The sequence below is a fragment of the Panulirus ornatus genome, chromosome 2 (genome assembly GCF_036320965.1).
Source record: "Panulirus ornatus isolate Po-2019 chromosome 2, ASM3632096v1, whole genome shotgun sequence".
In the NCBI taxonomy this organism is placed as follows: domain Eukaryota; kingdom Metazoa; phylum Arthropoda; class Malacostraca; order Decapoda; family Palinuridae; genus Panulirus; species Panulirus ornatus.
This window is the reverse complement of record NC_092225.1, coordinates 70044440-70061158: the sequence shown is the minus strand read 5'-3', so window position 1 is coordinate 70061158 and position 16719 is coordinate 70044440. Positions and strand designations below refer to the sequence as shown.

General features: G+C 39.4%; 1 protein-coding gene across 2 annotated transcripts in view; it reads left to right on the top strand.

Annotated features, from left to right (window-relative positions):
- Positions 1 to 7095: 7095 nt before the first annotated feature.
- Positions 7096 to 16719, top strand: part of LOC139757061 (DNA polymerase epsilon subunit 4-like) — a 55177-nt gene continuing 45553 nt past the window's right edge. Inside the window, exons 1-2 of one of the 2 annotated variants that reach the window (XM_071677106.1) lie at positions 7096 to 7336; positions 11664 to 11834. In XM_071677106.1, coding sequence (XP_071533207.1) covers positions 7109 to 7336; positions 11664 to 11804 — 369 coding nt within the window. In that variant the 5' untranslated portion in view covers positions 7096 to 7108 and the 3' untranslated portion in view covers positions 11805 to 11834. Of the gene's footprint in view, positions 7337 to 11663; positions 14472 to 16719 lie in introns of those variants that run through there. The other variant, XM_071677097.1, reaches the window with a different exon arrangement.

The window sequence follows — 16719 nt, the reverse complement described above, 5'->3', positions numbered from 1 at the left end:
AAATGGCTAATCGTTTGAAAGAAAAGAAATATATATATATATATATATATATATATATATATATATATATATATATATATATATATATATATATATATTGGAAAGGATCACAATATCTAGAACTTGGTAACTTGATATAGTGCTATGCAAATGGAATATATCATTTTGATGCTGGTGTTACTTAGATTAAAGTCGTATCGAGTATTTGGCAGCAGCTGGAGGGGGTTAGGCAAAGATAAGAATGTCTGAAGCTGGAATTTCATTCGACCAGGAAAACAAACAAAAAAAATGGGTTAGATTTGAGTTGCGTTACGTTAGACATGATTCTTTCTTTCGTGTCTTACGCCAGAGCCGTCATATAGGATTACATAGAGAATATAGGAAGCAGAGGGTCTGTCACAGCCCTTCTATTGGCCTGTGACAAAGTTAGCAAAGTTAAGGGTGAGATGGAAGAGTGAGATGGTTTTCTCTCTCTCAACACTTCGCTGGGAAAAAAGAAAACGGGAAAAAATCCATGTATTGTGTGAACCATTGCCGAAAGATGGCATTATCACAGGAAGAAATTATAGGGAATAAATATCTACAATAACTTATTACACTGTGCTTCACTGTGTGTGACATCGGGTGTAGTGTGACAGTGAAGATCTGTTGGCTGTTAGATAACTGGTGTAGTAATGTGTTAGACGACGGTTGTATCGTGTTAGACCACAGCTGCAGTGTGTTAGACTAGAACTGTAGTGTATTAGGCCATAGATGTATTGTGTCAATAACAGTTGTAGTAGTGTCAGCTGTACTGGTTTAGACCAGAGCTGCACTGGTGTCACTGTGGTAAACAAGTGTTTGGTCACCTGTTTGCAGATACGTGAGTAAAGTTTCTTTAATCCATTCTTCACCCTAAAACCCTTCAGTAGTCTGTGGTTGGAGGCTGTCTAGGGTATAAAAGGAAGATTATCTTAATGTTCCAGTAATATTTCCATGTTGTAGAGAAACCCATGATATTTAATAAAGGTATAAACAAAAAGATTATATATTTATTTACCATTGTCTTTGAGTATGTGACCTTGAGGATGTTCTGTGTGAAATTTATATACTGGTTACACGGCTCGATCATTAAGTACGTAGATAGGAAAAGATCACTCCCTGTTTATAGCTTATTCAGTCACTAGATATAGCTGCATTGTACACTAGACATAGCAGGATCATAAGAAGAGCGTGGTTGAGAGAACAGACGAGGGTTTTGAAATGGTTTGGGCACATGGAGAGAATGAGTGAAGAAAGACTGACCAAGAGGATATATGTGTCGGAGGTGGAGGGAACGAGGAGAAGTGGGAGACCAAATTGGAGGTGGAAAGATGGAGTGAAAAAGATTTTGAGTGATCGGGGCCTGAACATGCAGGAGGGTGAAAGACGGGCAAGGAATAGAGTGAATTGGATCGATGTGGTATACCGGGGTCGACGTGCTGTCAGTGGATTGAATCAGGGCATGTGAAGCGTCTGGGGTAAACCATGGGAAGTTGTGTGGGGCCTGGATGCGGAAAGGGAGCTGTGGTTTCGGGCATTATTGCATGACAGCTATAGACTGAGTGTGAACGAATGGGGCCTTTGTTGTCTTTTCCTAGCGCTACCTCGCACACATGAGGGGGAGGGGGATGTTGTTCCATGTGTGGCAAGGTGGCGATGGGAATGAATAAAGGCAGACAGTGTGAATTGTGTGCATGTGTATATATGTATATGGCTGTGTGTGTATATATATATGTACATTGAGATGTATGGGTATGTATATTTGCGTGTGGGGACGCGTATGTATATACATGTGTATGGGGGTGGGTTGGGCCATTTCTTTCGTCTGTTTCCTTGCGCTACCTCGCAAACGCGGGAGACAGCGACAAAGCAAAATAACATATATATATATATATATACATATATATATATATATATATATATATATATATATATATATATATATATATATATATATATATATATATATATATGTATATATATATATATATATATATATATATATATATATATATATATATATATATATATATATATATAGGAAGCAGAGGGTCTGTCACAGTATGACTTGTAAAGTCATAACTGAATCATACAGAAGATATAGGTAGATTATCTCCTATAGATATAGATGGATCGCTAACTTGTAGCTGGGTAGCTCAATAGCCATAGCTGGTTCGCTTGTTATAACTGGATCACTCACTGGTTAAAGGCTGTTAACCCACTGTTCAGAGGTGGATTACTGATTACCTGTAGCTAGTTAAGACTGGATGACTCACTAGGTACAACAGGATCATTAAGTAGTTATACTGGACTTACAGTATTACCGACAATAAAGAAGTTATCAGCCAGTTATAACTAGATGACTGATTACCACATATGGGTAACGAGCCGGGTGCTTCTGAATTACTCCTTAGCTCGACCTTTTGCTATGGTAGGTGTGTGTGTGTGTGTGTGTGTGTGTGTGTGTGTGTGTGTGTGTGTGTGCTACTAAATGATCGTAGATGGATCACTCACTAGTTGCATTTAGATCACTCAATAGTTACATCTAAATCACTCACTAGTTGCTTTCAGATTACACACTAGTTTTTCGTTTTACGACGAAGGTTCCATTCAGGGGCAAAAGTCCACATCAAGGCCGGGCCTTAACTGAAATATAGCGAGGATCATATAAGGAAAAAAAGAAGAGACAAGGGAAAGTATTTACGGATTTTGGAGGAAGTAAAAAAGCTGTCTTCTGAAATGTGTCAGGTCATAATTATTGGGAAAGACGTGAGAGCGTAGAGAGTTCCAAAGCTTCGAGTTGTAGGGAAAGAAACAGTTATCAAAACGGCCTACCCTTGTGTTGCCAACCGCTGCATAGTAATCATGTGACGCAGCAGCTTGCCGAGTATTGCATGGTCTTGTTAGTGATGGGGGCACGCAAACAGCCGGCTTCTGGGAGCAAAAAGCAAAATAATACCTACAGAAAAGAAAGACTTAACCAGCATTTTGGCGTAGGGGAAGAGGGTCAAGTTTTAAAGTTAGTCTGGGAGAGTTATCATAAGTCGGACCGCTTCTGACTCCGCCATGTAAGGATGCAGATTTAGAACCACCTCAAATGTGAGAGCAGTACTCCATACAAAGTCGAATCAATCCCTTGTATAAACGCAGCAACTGTGCAGAAGAAAAGCAAGTTTCAGCGTCTAAACAGGACACCCAGTTTCATAGAGGTAGACCTAGCTATTCTTGTAATATGGGGTTTTCAAGAAAGGGTGGATGTTACAGTCATACCAAGCATGTTCGCTGAGATGGAATTAGAGAACCGTCAAAGGAGAGAGGAGAGTTGTGGGGAATTTCCGATGGAGAGATGGGTCTTGGAGGCATTATACTCCGATTTTGTCTACCTTACTGAGTTATCCTGGCTGAGTCTATTGAAAAAGTTGTGTCGAGACGAGGAGCAGATCGAGTGAGAGAAGATGGAGCAGAACTGAAGGATGTGGATGAATCCAGCGTTGAGTTGCCAGCGAATGAGTGCATCTGATTGCTTGTAGAAGACAAAAGATTGTAGATGAAAAGGAGAAAAAGTGTAGAGGACAGGACAGTACCTTGAGGAACACTGCTTTTGATGGAGAAAGGGCTGATCCACCAACAACCACAGAGAGAGATCGGCCGGAGAGGAAGCTAGATATGAAGGAGCGAAGTGAGGGAGGAAAGCCAAAAGAAGGGAGCTTAGAGATAAGACCCCCGATGCCTCATCGTGTCCAAAAGCTCTGGATATGTCAAGGGCAACAACATCAGACCAAACACAAGTAAGATAAGAACGAATATCACCAGTGGATCTCGCTTTACGGAAGCCATACTGTGAAATTCAAGATAAGGGAGGTGAGGAGGGATTCAAAAACTTTGAAAATAGTGGATGTCAAAGCAATAGCACGATAGTTGGAGGAGTAAGAATGGTCACTCTACTTGGAGATAAGATGCACCAACGTACACTTCCATGAAGAAGGAAAAATTCTGGTTTTGAAGCAGTATCGGAACAGACGAGCAAGCACAGGTGCAAGTTCGGAGGCACACTTAGGACACGGGGATGAAGGCCATCAGGACCACTAACCTTGCTTGTGTCCACAGACACACAGCACTCGCTAGTTCTCAGCGTAGTTGACGCTAATGATAGCTTGATCTCTCACTGAGTTATTCATTAGTTTTAGATGAATCGCAAATGACTTATATTCAAATCACCAGTCACTAATTAGTCACAATAGCATCGCTGATTAGTTATAACCGAAATGCTAAATACTTACTGCTTATGGTTTTCTTTTCACTCACCAGCTATACATGAATGATAAACTGATTATAGCTGGGTCACTCTGTAGCTGGACCATACCGTAAGTTATAGCCGGATCGCTCATCATCTGTAGCTGGACCACACAGTAGTTTTAGCTGGATGACTCGGTACCTGTAGCTGGATCACGAACTAGTTATAGCTGGGGGGGTCCCTCAGTATTCATAGCTGGACCATACACTAGTTACGGTCCTCACCCCCCCCCCCTCTCTCTCTCTCTCTCTCTCTCTCTCTCTCTCTCTCTCTCTCTCTCTCTCTCTCTCTCTCTCTCTCTCTCTCTCTCTATCTATCTATCTATCTATCTATCTATCTATCTCAAACTGGGAAAATACTTTGCCTCACGGATGATCACTCATCCCCAGTTTATGCTCTGGTCTATCTTCTCTTTTTTTTTTTGTGCGTAATGCAGATAGCAGCACGATGCAACTGCGGTTGGAGAGAGAGAGAGAGAGAGAGAGAGAGAGAGAGAGAGAGAGAGAGAGAGAGAGAGAGAGAGAGAGAGAGTGTGTAGCACAAGTGTTCCATCCTCCACCCAGGACAATCATCCTCATTCGAACCCCCATGATTTCACTTCCCCCTCCTCCCCCCCCTTCCCTCCCTCCTTCCCCCCCAGCCCCCACAACCCCACCCCCGAACACTCAACACCCCCCCCCCTCGTCACGCAGTAACACTTCCTGGTTACTCCTGCCTGTAACACGCTCGTTAGTACTCCTATCTCGCTGTCTACGTCACGATGGTAACGCTAGCCTGCGTTACCGTTACCTCTGTCACTCGATGATGAAGTCACTATAGTAACGTGTTTCTGTGTTACTCTGAATTTTCTGAAGCAGATGTGGGGAAGTCGCTCTCCTTTTTCTTTTCCTTATTCTCTCTCTCTCTCTCTCTCTCTCTCTCTCTCTCTCTCTCTCTCTCTCTCTCTCTCTCTCTCTCTCTCTCTCTCTCTCTCTCTCTCTCTCTCTACACATGTCTCACTGAAGTTCCATTCTCCGTCATTTCGACCCTTCCCACTGAGTCTCTCAGTGCGTTCTCATGTCTTCTTCATATTCATTACAGATATATTTCTCTTCCTTCTTCTCTAAGCTACTACTCTTTTCCTTTCAATTTTCCCTAATGACCACCCTCTTCTCGTCTTCTTTTCCTTTTTCCCTAAATATTACCTTATTCCCATTTTCTCTAATTTCCACCTCATTTCCATTTTCTCTTCCATCTTCTCTAATTACCTCCCTATTCCCATCTTCTCTTTCTTCTTCTCTAATTACCACCCTCTTCCCATGTTTTCCGACTTCATATCCTCCATTTTCTCTCCTCTCCCTTCTACTTATCTCCTCCCCTCCCCCCCTTTTCTCTTTTCTGCCTTCTACTTACCCTCCACGTTCCTCTCCATCACCCTACTCTCATCTTCCCTTCTCTTTATCATCTTGCTATTCGACCTCTCTCTTTGCTTCCTTCTCCCAGTTTCTCCCTCTCTCCCGCCCTGCTTATCTCCCCCCCCCTCAATCTCCTCCCTTCTCCCTCCCTCCCTTCTCCCTCCCTGTACACCACCAGGCCAACGCTCACAGCTGTGTTAGTTCCCCTCACACCCGCTGTCTTTCAAACACCTGAGGACGTATGTACACACCTGCCCTGTATCGCCACACCCACCTACACTGTACTGCTCTCTCTCTCTCTCTCTCTCTCTCTCTCTCTCTCTCTCTCTCTCTCTCTCTCTCTCAAAATGCTGATTGATTTTCACGAAGGGTTCAGCTCGGGGTTGGCGAGCTCTTCAAATGAAACTAGACAGGCCTTTAGATCTGATAATAACAAATGCCAAAAAAATGAAAAAAAAAAATCTGTTTTGTTAATGTTCTCAGCAGAATCAAGGGGAATGTTGAAGGGATATGTAGAAGACGGATTTCCTTTTCGTGTCATTTTTGAAAAGTATTATCCTGATTACAATTCCATCAGACATTCGCGTTATCTTTGTGCGCTAAAAGATGAACAAGTGGTCAGATTGCATCAATTCAATCCTACATTCCCCGTATCTTTACCAATAACCGACCAAATTTGATAAAGTTATCATACTTTGATACTTTTTCTGACGTTTGATATTAGATACAGTTTGAGTTCAAAGACTCGCTGAATGCCATTTTTGAGAATAAAAAAAAGAGAATTATATATCCCGGTTCAAATAAGTGCAGCGATAGTTTAGTCATTAGATTCTGGTACGCATGATTATTTTTCCTTTGACATTTATCTTGACTGAGCACTTAGTCACTATCTTTAATAGACAGTTCAACTCAAGCTATAGGTGTCATCTGTAAATCCTATTATTAGTCAGAGAAATTTTAAAATTCAACATAAATCCTTCCCTTGCACTGGACGCTAAAGTGGTATAAGCCAACAAGTATTTGTAGACAATGTTCCTATACCAATGTGTTTCATGGAGAGTCAATAGATGATTGTGATTTAACGTACCTGTTCTATGAATTTTCTTCTCAATTCTCCCCATAATTTTTCCTCTGTTTGTTGTTGTCGAAGTGTAAGTGCTAAATCATTTTTTCCTTTTTAAATGACATTCTAAACTTGGAGTCCGATGATATGCGCTTCTCTCAAATCCTTTGAATCTTTTGGATAACATACAGAAAGTGTTACACGGAAATGTCTGGGACTATTGAAAACTAAATTTAATTTCCTTACATAGTGAATAGAACTTTAATTCCCTGTTCGCTCGTCAGTTTGTGTTCTTTATGCTGGATCCGCTCGCTGACGAGTTCGTTCGCTGTCTTCATGTTGCAGCAGGGTAGACTTCACAACACAATTACAAACATGGCGGGAACTGAGGCAGAAATCAGTGATGGAGTTGATGGTGCATCTGAAGAGGTGGTTTTAGAGGCTGATGAAGACAGAGGCTCAGGGTTACGGCTGCCCTTGCTCAGGATCAAGAAGATTATGAAGGTTGACCCAGACCTGAACTGGGCCGCTCACGATGCCGTGTACCTCGTCACCAAAGCCACGGTGGGTTTGGTGATTCAACTACTTTGCCCTTGTATTGTCAGTAGATGTTGACACTGAAATGCTAGATCACCTGAAGATTTGCCAAACCCTAAGGTTTTTCAAGGACAGTTTAGATTGGGTTTGGTTAGAGGGCAGACTTAACCAATTCTTAATATGACGTAATACAGAAATACGATTAGGGATCATCATTTGGTAATGTAAGGAAAAATATTTTACGTGTGAAGTTTAAGGGCACCACAATTATATTAATCTTAATCATGCTCCACGTCTGTTATTGTACTGTTAAAACAGCATATTCGATGTACAGAACAAAATTACTCAGTATCAGATTGAGCTACTTATGACGCAGAGTCAGACTAGAATTTTACTACATTTTGAACATTAGAACTCTTCTTGACGGCTATGGAAGGTTAGGTGAGGTCTTTTTTAGTTTAGTTGATCATGAGTATATTACTTCTCAGTGATATATTACTATCTTTTCATATGGTGGTGTTTAGTATCAATGACAAGGTGTGTCAGGCCTCAGCAGTTATTTTTGTTATCACAACAAACCATATAAAGTACTCTAAGCATAAAAAGCCATTTTTGAATGGCGGATATTATTGCAAAGCTAAAGGAAACTTTTACAAAATCGTGTGGAAATCAGCAAAACCAGTGAAAACCTCAAGCTTCCAAACATGAATTTACCTTTGATTATATTTGAAATAATATGTGAATGTTATGGTATTATGGATGTACAGTCACTGGCCATTTTGTGCATTAGTGAGCAGCAAATGCACATGACAGCCAGTGATCATGTGTATATTTGTAGAAGATCTTTCAGTATTATATACTGCAGCATTACATGTTGAATGTAGCAATTTAGATGAAGATAAATTTTGACTGATGAAGGAGGTTATGTAAGAGTTTGTGAGGCTCTTCTGATATTGATAAGTGTTTCACTGAACGCTAACCCTCTGAATGTATATCTTGTTCCCTTAAAATGTTGTTTAGTCAAGAAAAATGAGATTGGCCACCTGACCTTTTTTATTACTTTTCTTTGAGAGGATACTAGAGTTCCCAAGTCAGGTACATGAATTGATTGAAATCATTGTTTTGTGGTGAAAATTACTCAGTTATTATCCAGAAATTATGGAGTATGTGCATATTCTATGATAGATTATATGTTAGGTGACGCACTTAATTCTGATAATACCATAGGATATTCAAAAGCATAACCCATGCATTTTCAGTCCTGTAAGTGTTTGTATTACTCACATAATTGTGTTGGTGTGATTTGATGTGATGTCTGGTAAATCATCATGCAAATTACAATGATGCCATTTTATTATAATAGACATATGAAAAATGATAAACAAAATACTTATCTTCAGTGCTTCAATCCTTGGAGGAATTTCCCTATGCATGGCCATGATAAAATCTAGTATCATATTATACAGTATCAATAAACATTTATTTATGTATTTATTTTGCTTTGTCGCTGTCTCCTGCGTTTGCGAGGTAGTGCAAGGAAACAGACGAAAGAAATGGCCCAACCCACCCCCATACACATGTGTATACATACGTGTCCACACACGCAAATATACGTACCCATACATCTCAGTGTACACATATATATACACACACAGACACATACATATATACACATGCACACAGTTCACACTGTCTGCCTTTATTCATTCCCATCGCCACCTTGCCACACATGGAATAACATCCCCCTCCCCCCTCATGTGTGCGAGGTAGCGCTAGGAAAAGACAACAAAGGCCCCATTTGTTCACACTCAGTCTCTAGCTGTCATGCAATAATGCCCGAAACCACAGCTCCCTTTCCACATCCTAGGCCCCACAGAACTTTCCATGGTTTACCCCAGACGCTTCACATGCCCTGATTCAATCCATTGACAGCACGTCGACCCCGGTATACCACATTGATCCAATTCACTATTCTTTGCCCACCTTTCACCCTCCTGCATGTTCAGGCCCCGATCACTCAAAATCTTTTTCACTCCATCTTTCCACCTCCAATTTGGTCTCCCACTTCTCCTCATTCCCTCCACCTCCGACACATATATCCTCTTGGTCAATCTTTCCTCACTCATTCTCTCCATGTGCCCAAGCCATTTCAAAACACCCCCTTCTGCTCTCTCAACCACGCTCTTTTTATTTCCACACATCTCTCTTACCCTTACATTACGTACTCGATCAAACCACCTCACACCACATATTGTCCTCAAACATCTCATTTCCGACACATCCACCCTCCTGCGCACAACTCTATCCATAGCCCACGCCTCGCAACCATACAACATTGTTGGAACCACTATTCCTTCAAACATATTCATTTTTGCTTTCGGAGATAATGTTCTCGACTTCCACACATTCTTCAAGGCTCCCAGGATTTTCGCCCCCTCCCCCACCCTATGATTCACTTCCACTTCCATGGTTCCATCTGCTGCCAGATCCACTCCCAGATATCTAAAACACTTTACTTCCTCCAGTTTTTCTCCATTCAAACTTACCTCCCAATTGACTTGACCCTCAACCCTACTGTACCTAATAACATGTATAAATGTATAGGCATTGTCCTGTGCTACACAACATCAAAAACATATTTACATAGATAGGAAGCAGACTGAAAGCTTATGTCGGAAAAGAGATGAAAATATGAGCAATCTCTGTGCACTTTTGTATGGTAGGATGGTTGTCTAATGCCACTGTCAAGTTCCGTCCTATGAACATAGATGATACATTCATTATTATGCTCATTTCAAACTCAGAGGAGTGTTGTCATACACCCCAATAGCTGATATTTTTGCCGTCACAGAGAAAAGTTGAACATGCTGAATGTTATTGGAGGGTCGTTTGACTTATATTGCACAGCACGTCCAAAAGTTTAACTCCACATTTTCTTTGATCTTCAAGACCCTCACTACCAATGCATTACTTAGCATAATAAAGAAAGGTGATCCCAGTTATGCTGCTTTCCTTATTCTATTCTATAAACACTAAACTACCATTACCATACAGTTTACCACATATGTTTCAGAGGTTGATTGCATTGGTACCTCCTTTCCTTGGATAGTGAAGCTCTGGTATTCTCTTCCCTCTTTTGTCTTTCCATTTCCCTATGACCTTCTTATGCTTAAGAGTCAGGTCTACAAAAAAAATAACATGGGGAGCTCTGACAAGTTTTTACATTCTTTCATCCATACCCAGTATTCTTTTCAGTAGAGATGGCCATAATTGAGTCATATTTTGCCTGTGCTTAACGTGAGAAGTAAAATTCTTTGTTTTGTGCAAATAATTAAGGTAATATGTTATTTTAGAGGCATGACATAAATTATTATTGTACTAGATTTTTCTGTTACAATGGTAATTTATCTGGAAGTAAAATAAGAGGTACCTGCCTGATTTACTTCATTATTTACTTCATTATTTTTGTTTATGATATTCATACAATAAATCAAATCTTGGGAGGGATGTGAAGTTTTGGGAAAGTACGGGGTCACATGATATAGGAATAGGTAAAGCATTAATGACAAATTATAGAACCTACAAAAACCTCACCAAATTTCCCCTGACAGCTAATATTTGCCATGGTTTTGGTTGTATACGAAGAATGTATGACTGTTAAGGCCTCCATTTACAAATTAGTGCTGGGAATTATTTATGCTCTTGAATACAAGTGGATTGTTTTATGTTCTTGACCATGTGACATCATGCAGACAAAAGTATTTTTGGTATATTTCAACCATAATAATTACATTTTTTCAGTAACATTTCAGCCATACACCTGATTTTTGCATAGCTCTTGCATGTATCCTGACCATTTCCCTCGTACATTGGTATTATCACAGCTTTTGTTCTGTCACTTGGCATCCTCCCACTTTTAGATAAACATGCAGATATTTTTTGCGTCCAGTTTTCTTCCACTTTAAAACATTTTCATTGTTATCCCATCTGCTTTATGAGCTTGTCCTGTTTTTAAACTATTTAAAGTTGCTTTTATTTCCTCCATGATTAGTGTTTCATCTTTTGGAGTTTTTCTTTCTCTATTCTTTTGCATGATGTTACAGCCTTGCTCCTACCCTACGATGTTATTGACTTTAAAGTACTCATTCCATTGATTTTACAATTTGTGCAATTGAAATGCCTTATACTTGCATCATATGCTAATCATAAGGCTTTAAGGATCTATCAAGAGGGACTTTATTATTTTGCTTGTTGTGTATAGTAGAATTACGATCACTGTCATAATTGTTAGTGTGTAAAATTTTCCAGGGTGCAAGTGGTATTTTCCATTCATTTTTTTCTTTTCTGTTTTCAGGAACTTTTTATTGAGAGCCTTGTTCAGGAAGCATGGCAGTTTACATATCAGTCTCGAAAGAAAACAGTGTCTAGAAGAGATGTGGATAACTGTATTGAAGCCATTGATGCCTTGGCATTCTTGGATGGAGCGTTGGAATGAAGTTATCATGATTAATAGCGTGTGATATAGGTAAAATTACTTTTGATTATTATTATAGTATTTTACTTTTTGTTTTTGCATTAAAAGAATTATGGTAAAGGATATGTTACTCAAATGTCTCCATTACTAGAGACTTGGCAAATTTATTACAAATACTCTTACTTGATATGAAATACTAAATGTCTTGTTTCCCTCAAAAGGTATGATACTGTTTATGAATTTCTATATTTGGAACTAAAGTATAAATGCATTTTTCTAAGATTTGGGATATCCTTACTTATTGCTAAATTTTTATAAGAAGAATTTTTGCAAACAAATCATATATTTTGAGTAATGAGAACACTTGTCAAATGTTCTTGAGCAGATACCTTTAATATGTAATATATTGCACCTCTTGCTGCTGTTTTGTTGTTATGTAGTTACTCAAAATGTGAGAGCAATGCTTGCAAGTACAAGCAGTTTCTGTATTTTTAGTACAGAACAGTACCAAAATGTAAGAGTAGGTACAAAATTTTGTAGCAGATACTCAATAATTTGCCACTTGTGTTATCTTGCAGTGTCCCAGTGTTAAGATTTTGTGACAAGTGATACGTACCCTTTCTTCTTTCAAAGTGTAGATTAATTAGGACAGATTTAGACTTTGTTTATGGAGTGCTCATTATTTGAATTTTATTTGATGTATATTGAAAGTGCAGAAAAAGCTGATAGCAGTAGTTTCTTGCTTTATTCCAGCTTCATCTTACAGATAATTTAGAATCACATTACTGCCATAATTTGATTCCTAACTGTCGGATTGAATATTCCATGATGTTCCTCCATATGGTGGCAAGTGAAATTATGAAGAAGGAATGTGAAACCACTATAGAATATATTTGGGGAGTGTGTATGGCATTATGGATTGTGGTTGCATGCCAGATATTTAGATGAAAGGTAGCAATAGTTCTACTGAATAAAAGCAGAGTAAAAGATATTGTTAGAATTACAGAACAGTTAGTCTCTTCAGCATAGAGGATAAAGAATATTGTACAGTTCTGATTGATCATGTTGAAAAAATCACTGAACCTCAAATTGGTGAAGAAGGTGGATATTGCTAAGAAATAGGATGTGTGGTCCAGATGTTTATACTTAACAAGGAAGTAGAGAAAGTTTTATAGAATGAAACTGGAGTTCACTAGTTATGTAGACTTTGTGGCTGTAGTCACTCCCTTGAGGGAGTTCCAGTTGGGAGCATGCATCAGAGATATAGATAGATAGAAAGATATATCATTTATGGAAACTGCATTGTTAAAGTTAATGGAAATGGATCTGGGGAAATTTTCTCTGTGTGTATTGAAAACTTTTGAATGCTCTTAGGAAGTGTTATGATAGAATTAGTTGTGTGAAAATAAAGGATGGCGTGAGTGGTTTGAAGTTAATGTAGGAGTATGACAGGGAATGTGTTATGTCACCATAGTTGTTTATAATTTTTTTGGGGTAGGACAGTTGATAGTGGACTGCATGTGGTAATGCTGCGAGGAAGAAGTCACCTTTGATACGGCTGTACAGTGTCAAGATTTGATGGAAAAGAGTATTGTGCCATTGAGGACCTCCTCATCCATGTTACCCTGTTCATGCATGGAACACAGCCTTAAAGCCGCAGAAGCCATGTAAAAGGAATTGTAGAGTTACATACCAATGATGATAATGGGTGGGACATTACACTACATGAGAGTAAGATGTGATTGAATTGCTCAGTTGAACCATTGTTTGACAAGGCTGTTAGAGCTATTGTATGCAAATGATATTGTTTAGTTCTTTGAATCAGAGGAGATGGGTTTTAATTGTGGATCCCTTACGTAATGCTTGTAGGATGATGTTTAAAGCACATGCAGATAAAAACAAGGTTCTTGTTTTACAAGGAAAATTTGTAGTAGTGTAATATTAATGTAAGTGGAGTTGTTAGATGTTGAAGAGCTTAGGTGTTAAGGATTGAAGCCCAGTGCAGATGGTAGATAGAAACTTGAAACAAAGGAGACTTATTTAAGAGAGAAAAATTGAATGTGACAAAGGTCTGGTGAAAGGAAAGATCTTATATGCTGGTTATGAATGAAATTTTCATGATTGAGTTCTTGTTCCTAGTGTAATGAATGGATGTGAAACTTTTCTTATGATTAGATAGGTTAGAAAATAGGGTTGCAGAGATGAATAACTCTCTTTTAGCTTGTCCTCAGTTTTGCTTGAGACTTGTATGGGAAAACCTGAAAGTAGATTGAAATAACTAGAAATTGAAAGCATTTTTTCCATGATCAAAATATTATAGACTGATAGTTTTTGGTCTTTGTAACCTAACAAAAGTAAACATTAAAGATATACTGATAAGTTAAATCCATACAAAACGTAGAACATTTCTTCATGCTAGTTCACTGTTTCCCGCAGTAGCGAGGCAGTGCCAGGAACAAATTAATAATGGTATCATTTGCATACGTCCACCCTTTAGCTTTCATGTGTAATGCATCAGAACCAGAGCCTCTCATCCACATTCAATCTCCACTGCACATTCTCTGGTTTTGTTGACCATAAATGTATAAATGAATAAATACTGTATAGATGAATAAATAAAGACATAGTAGCTCTGTAAATCATTACAAAACAGATAAATGTGTACATAAATAAATTATGCTTTGTAAATGTGTATTGTATACTCAATAGAAACAGTGATGTGTAGAGCATATTTAGGCCTGACCGGTGTTATGAGGATTAGAGAAGTTACTGAGACATTAAGGCAAACTTGTGCCTCTGTTTGATATCAGACTATTTCATGCTTTACTGGCAAAGTTTCTTTGCTTGTCAAATGAGTTTTCTAGGTGGTTAATGGCAAATTTAAACATTTTCTGTGCAGGAAAGCATGAACCTAAAATACAAAGTATAAATCAAAAGGTGTTCACAATTTGTCTGTGGCATTGAGTCAAAAAAAGTGTAAATAGAATGAGTGTGAATTAAGAAATAGTTATAATATAGTAGGAATTAGGAATATAAAAAGATACAGAGTAAAGAATAGAAATGTAAGAAATGTATAGTATGTGGTGAGAAGAATTCTTTAGCAATATGCAAAGGTGAAAAACCTTTAATCCTTTCACCACTATGGACACATTTTTACATTACATGATACTGATAGTGTAAGGTATATATGTTTTTTTTTCTTTATTTTGCTTTGTCGCTGTCTCCCGCGTTTGCGAGGTAGCGCAAGGAAACAGATGAAAGAAATGGCCCAACCCGCCCCCCTACACATGTATATACATACACGTCCACACACACAAATATACATACCCATACATCTCAATGTACACATATATATACACACACAGACATATACATATATACACATGCACACAATTCACTCTGTCTGCCTTCATTCATTCCCATCGCCACCTCGCCACACATGGAATAACATCCCCCTCCCCCCTCATGTGTGAGAGGTAGCGCTAGGAAAAGACACCAAAGGCCCCATTCGTTCACACTCAGTCTCTAGCTGTCATGCAATAATGCCCGAAAACACAGCTCCCTTTCCACATCCAGGCCCCACAGAACTTTCCATGGTTTACCCCAGACGCTTCACATGCCCTGGTTCAATCAATTTACAGCACGTCAACCCCGGTATACCACATCAATCCAATTTACTCTATTCCTTGCCCGCCTTTCACCCTCCTGCATGTTCAGGCACCAATCACTCAAAATCTTTTTCACTCCATCTTTCCACCTCCAATTTGGTCTCCCACTTCTCCTCGTTCCCTCCACCTCCGACACATACATCCTCTTGGTCAATCTTTCCTCACTCATTCTCTCCATGTGCCCAAACCATTTCAAAACACCCTATTCTGATCTCTCAACCACGCTCTTCTTATTTCCACACATCTCTCTTACCCTTACATTACTTACTCGATCACACCACCTCACACCACGTATTGTCCTCAAACAATGTCGAGGACATTATCTCAGAAAGCAAAAATGGCTATGTTTGAAGGAATAGTGGTTCCAACAATGTTGTATGGTTGCGATGCGTGGGCTATGGATAGAGTTGTGCGCAGGAAGGTGGATGTGCTGGAAATGAGATGTTTGAGGACAATATGTGGTGTGAGGTGGTTTGATCGAGTAAGCAATGTCAGGGTAAGAGACGTGTGGAAATAAAAAGAGCGTGGTTGAGAGAGCAGAAGAGGGTGTTTTGAAATGGTTTGGGCACATGGAGAGAATGAGTGAGGAAAGATTGACCAAGAGGATATATGTGTCGGAGGTGGAGGGAACGAGGAGAAGTGGGAGACCAAATTGGAGGTGGAAAGATGGAGTGAAAAAGATTTTGAGTGATCGGGGCCTGAACATGCAAGAGGGTGAAAGGCGGGCAAGGAATAGAGTGAATTGGATCGATGTGGTATACTGGGGTCGATGTGCTGTCAATGGATTGAATCAGGGCATGTGAAGCGTCTGGGGTAAACCATGGAAAGTTCTGTGGGGCCTGGATGTGGAAAGGGAGCTGTGCTTTCGGGCATTATTACATTACAGCTAGAGACTGAGTGTGAACTGAGTGTGGGGCCTTTGTTGTCTTTTCCTAGCGCTACCTTGCACATATGAGGGGGGAGTGGGATGTTATTCCATGTGTGGCGAGGTGGCGATGGGAATGAATAAAGGCAGACACTATGAATTATGTCCATGTGTATATATGTATATGTCTGTGTGTATATATATGTGTACATTCAGATGTATAGGTATGTATATTTGCGTGTGTGGACGTGTATGCATATACATGTGTATGGGGGTGGGTTGGGCCATTTCTTTCATCTGTTTGCTTGCGCTACCTCGCAAACGCGGGAGATAGCGACAAAGCAAAATAAAAAAAAAATATATATATATATATATCTATGAGGATATTCCCTCAAAGGCCCAG